This window comes from Xiphophorus hellerii, chromosome 18, assembly GCF_003331165.1.
Source record: "Xiphophorus hellerii strain 12219 chromosome 18, Xiphophorus_hellerii-4.1, whole genome shotgun sequence".
In the NCBI taxonomy this organism is placed as follows: Eukaryota; Metazoa; Chordata; class Actinopteri; order Cyprinodontiformes; family Poeciliidae; genus Xiphophorus; species Xiphophorus hellerii.
The window spans coordinates 6,453,023-6,471,514 of record NC_045689.1 but is presented as its reverse complement, the minus strand read 5'-3'; the positions used below and the strand labels follow the sequence as shown (position 1 = coordinate 6,471,514).

Below are 18,492 nucleotides of genomic sequence, written 5' to 3'. Positions count from 1 at the left end.
TGGCAGATCGGCTTCCAGGTCTATTTATATACCTGCCCCAAAGTGCGCCACACCACCCTCTAGCGTCCGCTCAACAAACTACACACACACACCAGGCGATAAATTTCAGTGAGTTTATTCATCCAAAACAAAACAAAAAAAACGTCCAATCCAATATTCAATATCCATGACTTCTTGAACATGTAAAATTTGCCTCACTGAAAACAGCCAATTACATCAAATTTAAAAAAAGAAAAAAAAATTAACAGGCTTTAATAAATTTACTTAAATTTGGAGACTTTAAGTTAAGGTGTACTCCATTTGAACACGCCATTAGAAAACAAATTGAAGGGGCAACTCTTAAATATTTTTATACCCATTACCAAAACTTTGGATTTGTCTTTAGGTGCCCGCTTGTCCCTCCCACAGTTAACCGATGCACTTCCGGTTGTGACGTTCTCTCGTCCGGCGTTGTGACCAGTGAGACAACAAAGGAGTGCATCAGGGCAGCAAATGAGCCAAATTACCCACCCAATACTATTTTAGTAAAGAGACCTTAAAGACGGAGACAATTTGGATTCAAATTTTATTAACTTTAGCCAGCGAATCCAGGGTAAGATGCTCTTGTCTCGGTCTTTAGGGTTCAAAATGGCGACCTGCGTCAGTGCGGCTAATTCCAACTGAAACATTTTAGCTTCGAGTCGGCAGCCGTTACTAACGGCAGGAAGCCAGGAAACAGACAGCTGCCGGGTGTCTGAACAACGGCATCCCTGTTCGCTCGGTAATGATTAGGTCGCTTTTGAAATGTAGTTTTTTTTTATTTACCCCCCAAAAAGAAAGAAAAATAGAGGTCCGTCCCCTCAGAATTAGCCGAATTAAAGCCACATTTGCGACGATTTCTGGGACTACAAAACCGGGAGAACAGGGATCAGAGCGCCGACCAATGAGAATGGAGCTTTAATTGGAGGAATAATTCTCATTGGTTGGAGCAGTTAGGAGCATCTCACCAGAAATAAATGGGTAAATTTGTTGCTAAAAGCAAATAAAGATTTTTATGACAAACTGAGACCAAAACCCCACAATATAAAGCAACGACAGGCTGAGCGCAGACGCCACCGGCTCAACAATACATCTACTCTTTAATTATTTTTCTTTTTAGGCCAATTATTCAGCAGTTCTGCACCATAATATATTTATGTCATCAAAGATGTAAATAAAGCAGTCCAAGTCAGAGCAGATGGAAGAAATCACCTCTCTGAGTGTTTTAAGTGCAACTCAACCTGCTGAGGTTGTTTTTGATTAAATTCCTGGTACATTTTAAATCAGATGGTTCATTTTGATGCATTTGGCGAACATTAAACAAAAAAAAAAACAAAACAAAAGAGGGGGATGGACAAAACAGCTTCTGCCCAACAGGAATTTATGTAGCCAGGCTTAAACATGGCATAAATCAACGTAACAGCTTCCCTTCAGAAAACAAAAACGGCCAATTAAGCTGCACTGCAGCAAGAAGCACGACTACGCCACAGATTATTCCTCTTCAAAACACCAGCGATCGCTTTGACAAATCAATTTTTGGAGGCGGTTTAACAAACCTGAGCTGGTGACACAAAAAGAAAAATAAGATAAAAGTCGTCAATCTAAACACAGAAGTTAAGGGAAGCCATCTTGTTGACTCTGTGCTTGTTAACACTGGTAGCAGGAGAGAATAAGGGCGACATTTAAACACCAAGTGCATGTTGAAGGAATTGCACCGTAAAATTTTTAAAGTAATAAAAAAAAAAATAATTACTGATTACCTCAAAAACATTTCATGAACACAGTCAAATGTTTTTGCAAATTTTTTCTTCTCTAAAATTATAAATAAACTCCCGGGCAGGACAAACAAACTGGCAGTAGAGGGAAAGAGATCTCCAGTGCTAACGGGCAGCTTTCCAGTTCGCCAGCCAGTTACTATTACAATTTCTTTTTTCTTCTTTAAAACAATCTTAAAATGAAAGTATGTACAGGAAGTGAAAGCTGACCCCGCATGTCGGCTTCGTGTCTCGCAAAATAAGGTACAACAAAAAAAGAAAAAGAAAAGAAAGACGAAGGAACGCCACTGGAGCAGGAATCCCCACAAATCGCGGTGTTTTGTTTTTTTCCGTTTTCCACGCTGCTGCTGCTTTTTTTCCCCTCTTTTCTCTCTTGACTTTTAGTGTTCTGATGCTGAAGACGAGCGGAAAGGAAAGGGGTCAGGGTCTCTTGGGAGAACGAGCTTCATCACAAGCAACCGAGCAGTCTGGTCGTCTCTGGGCGAAGAAGAAGAAAAAAAAAAACAAAATCCAGTCTGTGCTCTTTGAAAATCCAAGTTTGCCCTCATTTATCCGCCAGACCAAACCGGTTATGAATCCTCCTCATCTGGTCGGACGTCGACAGGAACCAATTCTCAATCAGGTGAGCATGAATATGGAGTGATTAAAGATGGCGGGGTTATTACTTCGGAACGTGTTGAAACTGCTCGTTAAGGCACTTGTTACAAATTGGTGAAGAGTTTTAAAGGTGAAGACGTGCAGAATGGAGGGCGTCCTTTCGGGGTCGGAGGTGGATGTGGGTCAGTCGTTCCGGTTGTCGTTTTTTTATTTTATACGTTTGCGCCGACGTCGTTTCCGATTTGGTCCCGTTCTTTCCTCCTGCCGCTTGCGTCTTCGGTACGTGGCGGAGCAGCGTGAAGCCTCTAAGTGAGGCCAGTGAGTTCTTCCAGAAAGTGTCCGTCTCCAAACGCGTTCCAGGTGGCGGCATCCGAAAAAAAAAACTGTACACAAAAAAAGGTTTAAAAAAAAAAGAGAAAAAAGAAGCAAGACAAGCAGGGGATGGAGAAGGGTTTGAAGGAGAGCGGAGACCGATCTGTAGAAGACAGATTACAATCAAGTCAGACAGGAAATTAGAAAATAAATATTTTTTTATAAAATGTAGCAACTTTCAAAAATATTCACACTGTTCACATTCCAACTAGGAATTCACAGATCCACTTTTCGTCCCCTTCTGATGCCAATACCTGAGGTTTAGTATCGGCTAATGTCGATCAAATACAGAAAATCAGCTGAATTCACGTAAACGTTTCTTTTATGGATGCACTGATTTATCAGCGCTGATTTCCGTGATTTTGGGTGATCGGCCGATGCTTGAACGTGAATCAGATCTCATCTACCTCAGCAAAGGTCTAAAAATCAGAAACAGAGAGGAGACTGAGACCGGCCCACCAAGTCATGTCTGCATGTTAATAGTCACCTCACCGTTGCCAATTCAGCAACTTTCTTACTGTATTTAGCAACATTTCACATAACTGGCATTGCCTAAAATCGGAATCCACAGGTCAGGCTTTTTAAAGATCTGTAATCAGCCAGAAAACTGTGATCGGTTCACCCCTAGTTTCTTTTTCTAAACATCAAATAAATTTGTAATTAAGTATATTTATATCAACACTGCACCAATTGGAGGTGCAGATTTCTGGCAGACTGCCGGTCACAGATCTTTAAAAAAAAAGCCTGACCTGCCAATTCAGATTTTGGTCAATGCTGATTTTTTTTCCCCCCCCCCCATCTGAAATTTTGCTAAATATGGTAAGAAAGTTGCTGTGTTGGCAACAGTGGGGTGACTATTGTTAACACAGAACGTGCAGACATGATTTTCAGAAGTTAAGATCGGCTTCACGTACAATTATCAGTCAATCACCCAAAATTAAGGAAATCGTTCAATTTATCAGCTGGCTGATTCACCACCAGCTTCACAAGCTTTGTCTATTGTTTAAAATCAACTTTAATTTATTCAGTCAGGAGTAGAACAGTCAAAGTAAAATAAATTAGAAACTGGCAATAAGAGGTCGACTATTTCAGTCCAACATGTAAAAAACAAACTGCAACAAACTTTCTCTCAAATGGCTTAGAAAGTGCAATTAGGAAATATAAAATAAATCAGAAAGCATGACGTTGCTCGGAGCACAAAGCATAGAACTAGACTGAATAGATTATGGATCAAACACACTAGCTTTGTTTCATTGATGATATAATTGAGCAATTTGACATCTTGAAGATAAATTTGCTCAGTGAAACGCGTCAATTTAGGAAAGACGCTTTAGAATTGGGATATTTCTTTTAAATAATTGAAATTTGTTTATTTCTCTAAACTGCAGGGGAAACAAATTGGATGTTGGAAAACCACAAAGACGACAGGAAGTAGCTGAAGTATCACGGTGCTGCATGTTTTTAATGACTTATGATGTGAACAAACTTATTCATGTGCAATTTAAATTGTGTTTATTAAACAATGCAATTGCGAAATTAGCGAAACTGCCCAACATTAGCAGAATACTGATAAGGTTTTGCACATATTTGTAATAAAAACGCAGCTACTGCCACAGATACCCGATCTAGAATTGTTTCAATATCAAGACAGATTCAAACTAATATTGGATCGGTGCATCTCTAGTTTAGAGGGCCACATAAAAAGCTCTGGAGGGCCATGTTTGGCCCCCGAGCCTTCAGTTTGGCACACGTTTGCTGTACCTGCAGGCTCACTGCTTGACCTCTTCGCCGCTCTCGCTGTGGTACTCGGCCACATACAGGCTCTTGTCGATGATGCCGGGGATGGGCTTGATCTCCGTCCCCAGCTGCTCCTCGATCGCCTTCAGGTTGAAGCGGTCGTCGTACGTGATGAGGTTGATGGCCAAACCAAGATGGCCAAAGCGTCCTGGGAATCAATCACACGGTTTGTACGCTCAAGCATTTTCAAGGCAAGTTTTTCCACAACACTTTGGAGATAACAGCAGCACAAACGAACTAAAGACGACTTTTCATTTCACGACTGTATGATTTATCACTGATCAATAGTGACTTGTGATAGCATTTCATACAGCAGGAACAAGTGAAATAAAGCTAAATTTTATTTTTAATCAAACATACACTTGACTGATCTGTGAAGGAAAAGAAAACCAATTTAACTAAAAAATTTCAAAATTTTAATAACATTTAATGCATAGAATATACTGTGGGCCAATTTTTATGTGATATTACATTGAAACAATTCAACTAAATTACATAAATGTAAATTACCTTCTTATTCATGAACACAATATACAAAAAGTCACAAAATATTTTTATAAAATGTTCTCGCCAAGTTCTCTAGTATTATTGAAATAATGTCAGTGATTCCAAGTGACCAAAAGCAAGAAAAGTTTAGTCAGATTTAACTTCAGACTGTGAGGAAAAAATGTGCATGTCTTTTTATTCTGCATGTGAAAATACCTGGTTTTAACTGTAAATGTTTTCCAAAGTCAGACTTTTAAATTAACGTTAAATTGCACTTTATCAAAAGATGCTATTTGAATTTCAAGCACTTCAGGATTTTAAACACTTAAAGTTACTGAAACAACATTTACTCCAGGAATAAACTCTGCTGCTCTTACCAGATCTCCCAATGCGATGGAGGTACGTCTCTCCCAGTTTAGGAAAATCAAAGTTGATCACAACATTCACAGCTTGAATGTCAATTCCTCTCGTGAAGAGGTCTAAAAACAAATAAAAAGAACTATGGAAAACCGTTTACCGTAGCGCACCACATACTGTAAAGGGATGCAGATTAAACATGATCAGATTCATAAACAGGGAAATAATTTGCTTTTGGTTGTCCTGTTAATTAACATAGCTGTGTAAATATCTAACAGCAGAGACTGCAGATGGTAACATGATGTAGACTAAAATAAAAACTAATTAGTCAAATAGATGCAATGGAGAATTTGAGCACTCAGCTTCTATGCGCCACAAATCTGGAGCAAACAGCCGAAACACTGAGTTCCTCTAAAGCAAGACTGGAAACCCAAATGTTTAAAGTTATTTTTGAACCATAATAAATGAAACGTCAACAATGATGGCAGTTATCAAAATGTAATGTTTCTTACTGTCTTTTACATCTTTGTGTTTTTATGATGTAAAGCTCTTTAAAATGCCTTGTTGATGAAATGTGCTACACATTTTAACTTGATTCATAATTTGGAAAGAGTGGAAACTGTGATATCAGTAAAAACTGTAAAAATTTATAAATTGGGATATATCTGGATAATTATATAATCTTTGTCTCCATATTTGTTTTCAAACAGGATATGCTTGATTATTGTGATATATTTCTTTTTTTATAATTTGAATTTGTCAGATATTTACTTGTCCAAAATAAATAGATTTCATTAAATTTTTGGATAATGACATTTTCATTTCTAATGGTAACTAAAATGATTGTAAATATAGATTAAGGAAAACATATTCCACTGTGTATGGTTTGCATTCAACACATTTTCTTCTGATGTGTAGTTCAGAGTCAAATGGAAAGATTTGTAACTTTTGTTTCAGAGTATTTAGCTCCCAATAACAGCAGGCGATCAAATAATTTCAGCATTTGCAGCAGAAAACTGCAGGATGAAATCCAGGCAGAAAATTATTCCGATAGCAAGAAGCTACGTTTAGAAAAATATGAGATTTACTCTTGACACCACAAACAAGTGGAAAGGAGAAATAATCTGAAGCAGCAGCTATCATCCCAAACACAGTGCACAGGAAATGACAAGGTGCATGCTGGGTAATTACCAAAACGTTCAGACAAACACTGCACACATTCGAGTGTTCAACAGGCAGAATAAAGGTAGAGAAACATCAGAACCACTTTTCAAACTGCAGCAGCTAATCAAACAGTTACAAATAAATTAAATGTGATCCCAGGTTCTGAATGAGACTGGAGCAGCTTTAAAATGTAAAAACCACCAATCAGACGAGACGTTGACACACTGAAGCACCGAGCAGCTGCATCACTCACCAGTGCAGACCAGGTTTCGGCAGAGCCCATTTCTAAAGTCATGGAAAACACGGTTGCGATGTTCCTGAGAAATAAAAAAGATTCATTTAAACTGCAGACTCAGAAAGTTAATCAGATGAAGCAACCAGATTTTGTTTTACAGTGTCTTTTCAACAACTGGAATCATATGAACTAGAGGTGAACCGATCAGTTTTCTGGCCAATCATCCATTTTAAAGCCTGATTCTTATTCTTTTGTCTGAAAAGTCACTAAATATAATAACATTTGCTAACAGTAAGCTGCTAGGAAACATCACCATGTGGGTCAATACTAAAGGCCTCCCTTAAAGGGACATTTCTGATTTTTTATTTTTCTTTATCAGTCCAGAGGTTTTGTGGCACATGGAGCAGTACAAGCTAGTTAAGTATTTTCCCCAACTTACATTTAATCAATTAAAACACCTGAAACCAAACATTTCATTATATCCTCTATGCTTTCATAAGATATTAAGTTAGCTGCTGTCTTAGAAGCTAAATGTCTGTTGCTAACTAAAGCTACGCTAGTTAGCTGGCTGCTGCCTGGTCGATTAAACAAAGCAGCTAAGGCTTTTCTTGTTTTCGTTGGAGCAGAAGCTCAGGTTGAGCAACAGTAAAAAGTGATAAGAGGACAGTAAAACTCGTTTTCCAGCTGACCTGTCTCATCTTGGCATGAATGTAGAAACATGAATAACCAAGCTGGGAAATCTTCTTGGCAAGAAGCTCCACTCTCTGAGAGGAGTTACAGAAGATTATCGACTGGTTGATCTGGAGCTGAAGGCCAAAGAGAAACAAAGGAAATCAGTGTGTGGACAGAATGCCATGAAACGAACTTTATAGCACAAACTCGAGGCCCGGGGGCCAAATCCTGCCCGCCGTAGCTCTTTATGTGGCCAAAACGTGGCGTCCAAACCTCTTGGCATGGAGGCCAAAAAATTCAAGTTGCAATTTTTGTACTTTTTTCCCCAACTATAATCACAAAAACTACTTTCTTTTTTTGAATTTTTGAGCACACAATATTTCAATGAAATACGCAAAGATATCTGTATTTTTTTGTAGATTTGAAATAATACAAAAATGTCAATGTTTTTTAGCCATAAGAACAGCTAACTCTTGTAAAATACAGACCTGGTCGTGTCCAGGTCTGTATTTTATTAAAACCCACTGGATGTTTTTGTTACAAATAAATTAAATTAAAAGCCAAACCCTGGATGAATACTTTGTGTTGCACGTTACATTTTCCATTTTAAGATTTTAATTGCATAATTTTTGAACAGCCTGGCATCAGTGAAAATTTCACCAACATTGATTTTAAATGCGGATTCGCATTTGATGCCAATTTTAGGCCGTTGAACTGTGATCGAGGGCCACAAGTGGCCCCAAAAAATCCCAAAAACAATTATGAAACCCTGGAGGGACTGAAAAGATGTTCAATATTATTTACTCTTAAGAAACACTTATTGAACTCTGAAACAAACAACTGTTTATTGATATTTTAACAGTTTATTGGGTTTTATTAATACATTCTGTAGCAACCGGCCCTTTAAGAACATTCAGATTTTTGATTTGGCCCAAAATGACCCTGCTCTGGACTCTAAGGGGACATAAATAGAACCGTAAAGATGACATTGTGCCTAAATATTATTTTATCAATCCAATCAAACCAGTTTCTATCCGTTTTCATCAATCAGTCCCTCTGATTTCTTGCGAATTATTGCAGAAATTCACACAAAAAAACAAATCCCTGCACTTTTTTGTGTTAATATGTAATTGAAAGTTTATCGCAGACTTTTGGCAAAAATGGTGAAAAACATTCGTTCCAACTGACTGTTTACTCTCACCTGCAGTGTTTCTTCTACTAAACAGCTGCCTCACTAGATGCTATAATCTATAGTATAAAGTGGCATTTACTATCACACATGAGCGCAAATATTTATAAATTACTTACACAAACTTTTTTCTTTTTTTTTTAAATCCCAAAACAATGGCAAAACCCTGGAGGGACTGAAAAGATGTTCAATATTTAATTTTAAGAGTTCATATTTTTACGGTTAGGTTTAATCAATACATTCTGGCACAACCGGCCCTTTAAGGACATTTATTACCTTGATTTGGCCCAAAATGAAGATGAGTTTGACCAAACTTACCCTGGAGAACAAGGTGTTGAGGCAATGGACCTTTTGCCTTTCTGTTACATAAGCATAATACTGAGTCACTCCCTTCAGCGTTAGCTCCTCCATTAGGTTGATCTCATAAGGTTTTTGCAAATGTGCGTTCTGTAACCGGGGTAAAAAAAAAAACACATTTAGATGATTCTAGAAGCTTTAGACAATATTAAAAAAATGTGAATAAATGTGATTTTCTTTGGCACCATAAACTTCTGCACACTGAGCGGGAAAGTGGCGGAGTAAAGTAAAATCTGCCTCTTTTTGGGCAGGAAGCCCAGCATCTCCTCCATCATGACCACAAAGTCCTGAGACAGGAGCTTGTCAGCCTTAACGCAGAGAAAACGTTTTGTTTTCAGCTCAATACATGGATTTATTCAGAAAAAAAACCAGATATTCAACACCAAAAATGACTCACTTCATCCAGAACAATCATCTGGACCTGATTGACTTTGGCCACTCCTTTTTTGATTAGGTCTAAAATCCTCCCTGGTGTAGCAATAACCACATGTACTGGAAGACAAAAAAAAAAAAAATACATTATCTGTATTAAACTCGATATTGTGAAAAAAAATCAGATCAGACATTTGTGACTGTGCAGATCTATTGAGTCTAATTCTACGCTTTTCTGCTCTGAGAAACATCTCATTTTATTATTTATCTTGCATTATATTTAGATTTCCTAATTGCACTTTCTGAATTATTTAAAAGGTTTGTTGCAGTTTATTTTAATGTCAGTTTTTATTATTTATTTTTACATTAGATTGACCAATTAAATACATTAAAGTTGCTTTTTTTTTCTTTTTTTAGTTTCTTTAGGTGCAGCTTTATAAAATCCCATCCTGGTGGGAATTGGATGCTCACCCGTTTCGTCGAGCCTCATGATGTCGTCGCGGAGGTTCGTCCCCCCTGTGGTCGCCATGACCTTCACGCCGCCCATGTGTTTACTGACCTGGATGCTTATTTGGCTGACCTGCAGTGCCAGTTCTCTGGTGGGCACGATTACCAAAGCTGCAAATAAAAATGATATTAAAACCCAAGCCAAGCTGAGATTAATTTACCGTCATGTTTCTACCAGAACTGCAGAGTCAAAAACAAAAGTTTCAGAGTGAGAATAAACATCAAGTCCTTTGGATCTATTATCGCTTTAGTTATATTTTATGCCTCAACATCGTAATAAATAATGCTAGATATTATTTTAATTGCTTACATCCTTGTGTGAATACATTTCTAGTTTAATTAAGCCAAGAAAGGCTCTAAGAAATCTGCTGATGACTAAAGTTGTCAAATTTGCAGCTTGTTTGGAGACAATTATTTATGTCAAAAAGCTTTTAAAATTTTCCTGTTGTGGCACCAGAAGGATTTGGACTATAAATATGAAATCTGCAGGTTTCATAATGTTAACCATAATAATTACTTGTCAACTTTGTAATTATTTTGGCTTTAAAATGTTGTTTTACAGAGACAGGGCTCCCATTAAACTGCAAAAATATAAAATCTTACTAAGTATGTTTGCCTTGTTTCTAGTGCAAATAAATCAGTAAAGTGTAAATAAGAAATTTAATTTATAAGTAACTTTTTAGCAACATATAAGAGCTTGTTTTAAGCCAATAATTCTTGATTGTAGATTTAAAAAAAAATACAAGTTCCACAGTCAGATTATTTCACTATAATGAGACATTTTTCCATTGTTAAGTGAAATAATCTGCCAGTGGAACTTGTACTTTTTAATCAATATTAAGGAATGTTTTTTTTTTTTAAAACAAGCTCCTATTTCTTGCTGAAAAGTTACTTGTAAGTTAGTACACTTGAAATAAGACAAAGCTGACATATTTGCACGAGAAACAAGACAAAAATATTTTGCAAGGTTTTTGTAATGTATAAGCAATGATTGGTCAGGAGAGAACGGGGAGAATAATAATGTAAATGCAACTAAAAATCAACTGAAATTCAAAATCTAGAAACAAAAAAAACCCCAAACAAAACAAAACAGGTTGGACATTCGTCACAAAAATGTAACATTTAGATAAACCTGCAAAACAATTCTCTTTGCTCACAGAAGAGACTTTATATGGGTCTTATTTTGCTTTAATTGAAGCTTCTGGAGATTAACATGCAGCTATTTTTAGAATAAGTCTTTTTGAAGCAATCAGGGAATTCCTCATCCATTTTCACAAAGACTTTTTGTTCTTCAGTAATTATTACTTGGCATAAACTTGAGACAAAACTCCAGATTTAACTCTTGACGTACAGAAATAATTGAGGATTTTTCAACCTTCTCTAAAATTTAACTACCAACAACGTCAACTTTACATTCCCCAAATTTCAAAAAGAAATTTTTTTTATTTTTTGTTGTGCAACAAAGAAACCGCATAAAATGTAAATTCACAACAAAGGTCTCCAGTAGAAGTAAAGCTAATTTGTGTCTCTGTAGTCTCATGTTTTAAAGTCGCTCAGTCCTGGATGCGGTTTCATTTCTCTAATCGTTCTCGTTATGTGAATCTGCAGCAGCAGCTAAATGAGCAGAAATCAGACTGACCCTGTAAACAGTCTTTCTTCAGGTCGATGCGTTCCAGCAGGGGAATGAGGTAGGCTCCGCTCTTTCCTGTGCCGTTCTTGGCTCGGGCCAAAATATCCCTTCCTGACAGTGCGATGGGAATGCTTTCCTCCTGCACAAAAACAAAACACGTCTCCTGTTTATGTACACAACATCTTCAAACATTAAGGCTTCATATCAATTTGAAGCAGAAAACAAATTAATTTCCCTCCACAAACTGATTATCGCAGTATCTCCAGTCTTTTCCTGTCATCACATGTTTAAATCATTATTATCCATCACTCTTTAAAACAGACATGAAAGATTAAAGTTAAAATTGGCTCACTTTCAAAATTTCATTCCATTCTGATCTGAGTTTAACATGAGAAACAGTTTAACAGTTAAAATATTTCCAGCTGAATCAATGGGAGAGAAAACGGAAAGGCAACGGCAGCCCGAGATAAAAATAACTCATCTTCAAATGTAAGAGTTCACTTTCTACCAAACCCGGTCCAGACTGGTTCGATCTAAACCCACAAATATCCACCGAGATTAACACAGCAGCAGCAACTCACCCACATATCAACAGATTATATTATATATGTCACGACTTAAGATAATTCAAGAGTTTATTAACGGAAAATAGTCACTTCTGATGAACATTTTACTACAAATATTTGATGCGGTTTGTATCAAAACGTATCAAAGTGGTTAATTACTGCAGACATGTACTTTACAAGAAAAATAAAGTTTAAGTAGTTATTGCAATAAATGATAATATTGTTTAAGTAATGTAATGGCAATGCCATAATAATTTGGGAACACATTCTCACAGATCAATAAACATTTAACACTGGAACTGGAAGACATTTTAAATACCAAAAATAAATAAAACAGAAAAACAAATAAAATTAATTATGTCTTTCAAAGTGGAACTCTCTAGCAGAGACAATCACCAGACTGAAGACTTTTGCCATTCAGTTTCTGGTAAAAATAAATAAAGAGAGATGATTGAGTTAGTGTTAATAACTGATTTATTGAGACAGGTCTAACTTTGAGAACCAGTTTGAGACTGTACCTGAATTGGAGATGGCTTTTCCCAGCCCATCTCAAAGATTCCCATAAGTAGCTCCCTCTTTAGGCAATAATCTTCAAACTCATTGCCTTTAGTTGCAGTCACATCCTGCAACCACAAAATAGCTCATGAGTAGGATTACAGGACGTATAGATATGTGTTTTGCCATTAAAATAAAAATTTTATTTATACTTACCGAAGTTTTGATCCTCATGTCCTTTGGGGGCAATTTCAAATTCTTCTTCCAGTCATCTCCAGGCCTGAGTGGGTAAAGAAAAACATTTACAGTAGAAAAAGAGACCAAAATTCAAGGAAATCATAAATAGGAAGAGAGTGAACATTAAAGATGCACTCATGAAGATTATGATTCTCAGGACTGATTCCAACAGATTCTCTGTAGGATTCTCACACAGATGAGTTAACTACCAAAGCATCTGCCTTCAGTATTTATCCTGATACTATCCACCTAAAATGCATAGTTGACAATATTATAGCCTGAAATCTCATTTTTTAGCATCTGCCCGACTGATCTGAATGAATCAAGTTGAAAAAATTGGTATCATCCAACATTTTGGAATAAATCAAGTGGAGCGATTGGTAGAATGCAATGTATTGGAGCAAATAAAGAGTAAAAAATGGTAGAATCCTATATTTTGGAACGAATCAAGTGGAAAAAAAGGTAGAATTCAATATTATAGAATGAATCGACTAAAGACATTGGTAGAATAAATGCTATAGAACAAATCAAGTAAAAAAATTGGTAGAATTTAACATTTTGAAATGAATCAAGTGGAAAAAAATGGTAGAATCCATTCTACCATTTTATTGGGGCCTCTTTGATAAACATTAATTTCTTTGGTGGCAAGACTTACTTGATAACAGCGTTTGTTGGAGGGGCTGACTGGGAATTGCCGTTGATTGCGCCTTTTATCATCTGGTTTAACTGCGGAGGTTGAGGACCTCCTCCACCTCCACCTGGTGCCCCTCCAGGTTTCACCGAGCTCCTCAGCTGTCCGTTCTGGTTGGACAAGCCCAAAATCACTGGGTTCTCTGTCCTGGTGGTGCTCATGTCCACTTATTTTTATTTTACTCCAACACCAATTAAATCTTTAACAGTCTCTAAACAAACAGTGTCCACTTCTCTGGGACTATTCAAAGTAAAGATTGCCCTTGGCTTTTCAATAAATCAAATTACTCATCAAAACTAATGGGCCATCAAGTGTCAAGAAATGAACTCGTCCTTTCAAATTTACTAAGACTTCTGAGCATGAAAATTAAATAAGGGTTTGGCATAGGGTTATAATCGGCCAACTTTATCTGGAAATCAATACACCAGGAAGGCTTAGTTAGCTTTTAAACGTTGGCCCCATTAGCCATCCCGTTAGCTTAACCGGGCCTCTGTGTCCTTTCAAGTCTGTCCAACCCTGAAATATAAGAAACGCAGAAGGAAGCATTGTTAAATAAAAACAGGGGTTAATTAAATAAGTGAGTCACAATATTTAGCCTTAAAAATTGCATTTTTAATTGTAAGAAGCGCTAGCTAGGAGTTGGCCTAAAGTCAAAAGTTAGCCGACCCTGCGGTGACCGTTGCTAAATGCCAACAGCAAGGCAAAGCGTCACGGTGAAACATATTTCCCATCTTAAACATATTTATTGTTTCACGTATGCATACGTGTATACAAAAGAATGAGATAGCTTCTTCCCAGTTTTATCCAGCTTGTTAAACCAACGTCAAACGGGGCTAGTTAGCTTCGAGCTAGCGCATGAAGCTAGAGGTTTGCGGCACCAATGAGGATTCCGTATTCAAATATGCTCAAAAAAAAAAAAAAAACTAACACACGACTTACATTTTATGCTGTGTTTTAGCGTTAAATCGTCTCGAACAATATTATTAACAGTCCGAATTATTCGTTTGTCGATTAGTGACAAGTCTGGGTAACTACGAGCTAACTGGCTAATGGAGGCGAATTAACGTTCACCATTAAAGGTAAAAGCCGCCAGAAAGCGCTAACAGTCGAATACATGTCATTACTTTGTCCCGGGTTGAATACAAACGCAGTTACCTTGGATAACAGAAATAAAGCGGTTCCGTTTGCGGTTTTTTTGTACAGTGTACTGGATTTTTTTAGCTGACTACGAGAGAGTCTTGTCAAACAAGGATTCAAGATGGCTCCCAGCCGTATTTGAAGCCGTCCGCAGCCAACAAATCAGCTGATTCCATTTCAAATCAACAAATCAACATTTAACGTTTCCTCGCGAGGAAATACGCCACAGATTAAAATGTCAACATCGCAACTGTGTAAGCTCTAAGTTATTTATTATTTATTAAACAAAAGCTAAAATCTCTTTTATTTTATTTTATTTATTTTTTTGTATTTTCATGCAAGTTTCATGAGCTTTTTTATTGAAAGAAACTGATTTGGAAACATTTTTCTTTTGCCTGATTTTGTTATTTTTTGTTACTTACATAAATTATTGTCATTTTTGTCCTTAAAATACCCATATTTCCACTTAACTTTATGTTTTGGTCTGTCTGATTCTGTAATTTGTAAGTACTTTCTTGGATGTATATTTTTTACTCTTACCTGAGTAAAGTACTCTGCTCTCCCTAGACATAAACCATAGATAAAAAGAAAATAAAATAGGACTGCAACTAGCGATTATTTTAGTTATCAAGTATTTTGGCCTTTATTCTAAAAATAAAAAATTCGGCGTATTTTGCAGATTTTTTATAACCACTTCTGCTCCTTTTAAAAAAACAATATTAGATCTAAATAAACACATAATTAAATATTTATTTAAAACTAATACTTATATGTACTAACCTCAGTACTAGTACATAATGACACCCGATTTTATTTATACAAAATGATGTCATCAGACAGACAAAAATGCAAAGTTTTGTGCAAATCTTGGTATTTTAAAAACTAAATAATAAAAAGCATGATTAACATTACATCTTCTACATTTTAAACTCTTCTACAAAATTTCTGATATTATTCTTGTAATTTTCAGAAAAATTTCTAGCAAATTTTAAACTTTCCAAACTCAGAATTTGTATTGTTTCTTTTCTAGAAAAATTTTTTTTTTTTCTTGTTTTTTTTTTGTTTTGTTTTTTGACAGAAAGTGTCTGAGCTTCGTTGTAAACTCCCTGTTATTTGTGTTTCTCTAACAGTAATAACGCTGCAGCCGGATCTGCAGTGTCTCGGTTCTCCCACCAGAGGGCGATCTAGGCTTTGGACGCCGCCCCAGGCATTCTGCGGTCTGCAGGGTTTCTTGGTGAGCGCCCTGCTGCGCAGCCAGACATTCCTGCAGAGAGACTGCGGTCACTAGCTACCCTCCAACTGCTGTGTTCATGACTGCAGGAAGTTCTGTACATTTGGTGACTAAAATCAGACAAAATGTTTAAATCTAAAAGTAATTTTGTCACCTTTTCAACTTGTGGCCTACATAGCTCAGTAAAACTGCTCTGAAATATAAAAACAAAACTCACATTTTAATTTTAACCTTATTTAAAATCTTTAATTATTGTTTTAATTAATTCCTGTTCAACAATTTGAGTTTTTTTCTTTGACTGACATCTTTTTTATGTCATTTTTATTTTAATTAAAATAATGTCAAATCCCACCTTTATTTGTTTCCTTGTTGAAGAATATTTCTGTCACTGTGTTGTAAAACTGTCCTCTTTTTGTAATTTCTGAAAAATCTTTGAGCTTTTATAGAGATGATCGTCAAGGACGGGAATTTTCATTTAACGTTTCTACTCTGTATTTTTCCAATTGTTTTTAAGAGCAACTGTTTGTTTTAAGATTAATCTCAGCAGTTTTTGAGAAAAAAAGTCTTTTGTTTCCCTTTTTTTAAACTTTTGGACATTTTCTGAGTTTGAAAAGCCAGCCATTTTTGACTTTTGAAGCACAAATTTTTAACTTTTCAAACTCAGAAAATTCCTGGTGGAAGGAAAAAAAAATTTCAGGCAACAATTTGACTTTTCAAATTTAGAAATCTACTTGTTTTTTCTGTAAAAATTTCTTAGATTAACCTTAAATGTTTCAGAGATTTTTTGGCAATTTTTTCAACTTTTCAAATGCAGATATTTCCTTTTTTTCTTGCAAAAATTTCTGACAATGTTGAGATTTTTTCTTGGCAATTTTTTGACTTTCCAAGGTTTTCTCAGAAAAACAAGAAAATTGATAAAAATTAATCAAAATGTTTTGCTGTTTTTTTGGGCACATTTTCAGCTTTTCAAACTCATAAATTTTCTTGTTTTTTCTCAAATATTTCTGATATTAATCTAATTTTGTCTGAGTTTTTTAACACAATTTTTTGAGTTTTCAAACTCAGAAATTTCTGGAGTTTTCTAGAAAATTTCTGGGATTCGTCTCAAAACCTTTGATATTTTCTGGCAAATGTTTGACTTTTCAAACTCTGGCATTTTCTTGATTTTTTGGCATAAATTGACTCTTTTTTCCAATATTCTATTTAAAATGACTTTTAGCTGCTCTCGTGTTGCTGAACACCTTTCCTGCTAAAATAGTTTTCTCTCTCTGTGAGAAGTAGAGCTAGAAACTCAGCAAGAACCACAGAGAAATAATATTTTTAGACCAGACAGCCATGCCGGCAGCTGATTAAAGACTAGCATGTCCTGTCAGCTCAGAGTTTGACATGCATGATTTCACTTCCTGTTCTATCGTCCCCAAGTGGCCGAACCGCGATACCAACTTATGAAACCTGGGGAAATATGAGGCATTTCCAAAGCAGAATCATATCATAACCATGAAGAAATAAAGCAGGTTCACTTCGCATGTCATTACCAAGATAAAATAAGTGATCATTTTCTTTAAACAGGTTAAAAACCCCCAGTAATAAACCACTAAAATGGCTTAAAAACAGCAGCTATTCTCAATTTCTGTTTCCGGTGTTTATTATGCATATTAGCAACAAAATACCATAAATAGGCCACAAAATTATGGATTTTGTAGTTTAATAGAGGTTATAATTATTCACAAACTAGTATATTTAGCTAAAAAACAAGATAAACTGTGTAATATTTAGACCAGTGAACACAACAGATGTTGAAAAAGTCATACTACTTTGATAAATTATTTCAGCATAGAAAATATTTTCTGTAAGCAGTTTTTTACAAAATAATTTGTGTGGAAAAATGAAGCAAACTGTGACTGAAAGCATTGATCAAAGATGGTTTTATACCTCCAAATGTTTTCATATTGAAAGCAGCACACAGCAGCAGCTTAGTGCCGAAAACGCACCGCGTTTCAAAGGAAGTACGTGAATTACATTCAGAACCAGATAAAGACAGATTTACATCTGAAATATGACAAAATGTTTATTTCGCTCCAGCTAAATGATCGTATCTATAAAGCTTAAAGTGGACCTGCTATGCAAAACTGACATTTTGCATGTTTTTGTTCCTCCATTTGGTCTCAACTGCTCCTCTGCAGGCGCTGTACAATGGCTGCTGGAAAAGACTAACTGTTTTGTTGCTGACTTACCATACAGAAACCACTTGCTGCAATCATGTTGGTTGTGCAGGAGGCTCTACTCATGCTTTTCAAAGATGTACGGTTGTATAATTGCACATCTGTTGAGTTGGGGGGCGTGGCCAGCAGCAGCTGATTTGGATTTAAAGTGACAAGACAAAACAGACAGAGAAGACTATAATCTCATAATCTAAGAATGATTTTGTTTTGTATCACCCGTAGAGTTCTCCTAATCTGTTCAAGGAAACATAACAGGTCACTTGTACACATTTAATCGGCCTTACTTTCTAAAGAAGTAGTCCTAAATTTTTTAAGTATCTATATTCTACATGAATTACCTGGAAAAAAATCAAAAAGTTTAATACATTTTAATATAAACTTTACA

The 18,492-nt window shown here is 36.0% G+C and overlaps 1 protein-coding gene across 1 annotated transcript; it reads right to left on the bottom strand.

Annotated features, from left to right (window-relative positions):
• Positions 1–99: 99 nt before the first annotated feature.
• Positions 100–14,804, bottom strand: ddx6 (DEAD (Asp-Glu-Ala-Asp) box helicase 6). Its single transcript, XM_032590651.1, has 14 exons — positions 14,673–14,804; positions 13,482–14,033; positions 12,806–12,869; positions 12,613–12,717; positions 11,538–11,667; positions 9,863–10,009; positions 9,417–9,511; positions 9,205–9,327; positions 8,981–9,109; positions 7,491–7,607; positions 6,820–6,883; positions 5,423–5,524; positions 4,524–4,707; positions 100–2,865 (listed from the first exon to the last, which is right to left on the bottom strand). Exons 2-13 carry the CDS (start codon positions 13,676–13,678, stop codon positions 4,532–4,534), a joined length of 1,449 nt encoding a protein of 482 aa, XP_032446542.1. The 5' UTR covers positions 13,679–14,033; positions 14,673–14,804; the 3' UTR covers positions 100–2,865; positions 4,524–4,531.
• Positions 14,805–18,492: the final 3,688 nt, after the last annotated feature.

What these genes read in the sequence shown, in the direction of transcription:
- ddx6 (XM_032590651.1), bottom strand. Translation starts at nt 13,678, where the DNA reads ATGAGCACCACCAGGACAGAGAACCCAGTGATTTTGGGCTTGTCCAAC. An exon ending in CATGAGGCTCGACGAAACGG is followed by an intron (nt 9,512 to 9,862) that starts GTGAGCATCCAA and finishes TTTGTCTTCCAG; the next exon opens with TACATGTGGTTATTGCTACA. An exon ending in TTCATGCCAAGATGAGACAG is followed by an intron (nt 6,884 to 7,490) that starts GTCAGCTGGAAA and finishes TTTATTTCTCAG; the next exon opens with GAACATCGCAACCGTGTTTT.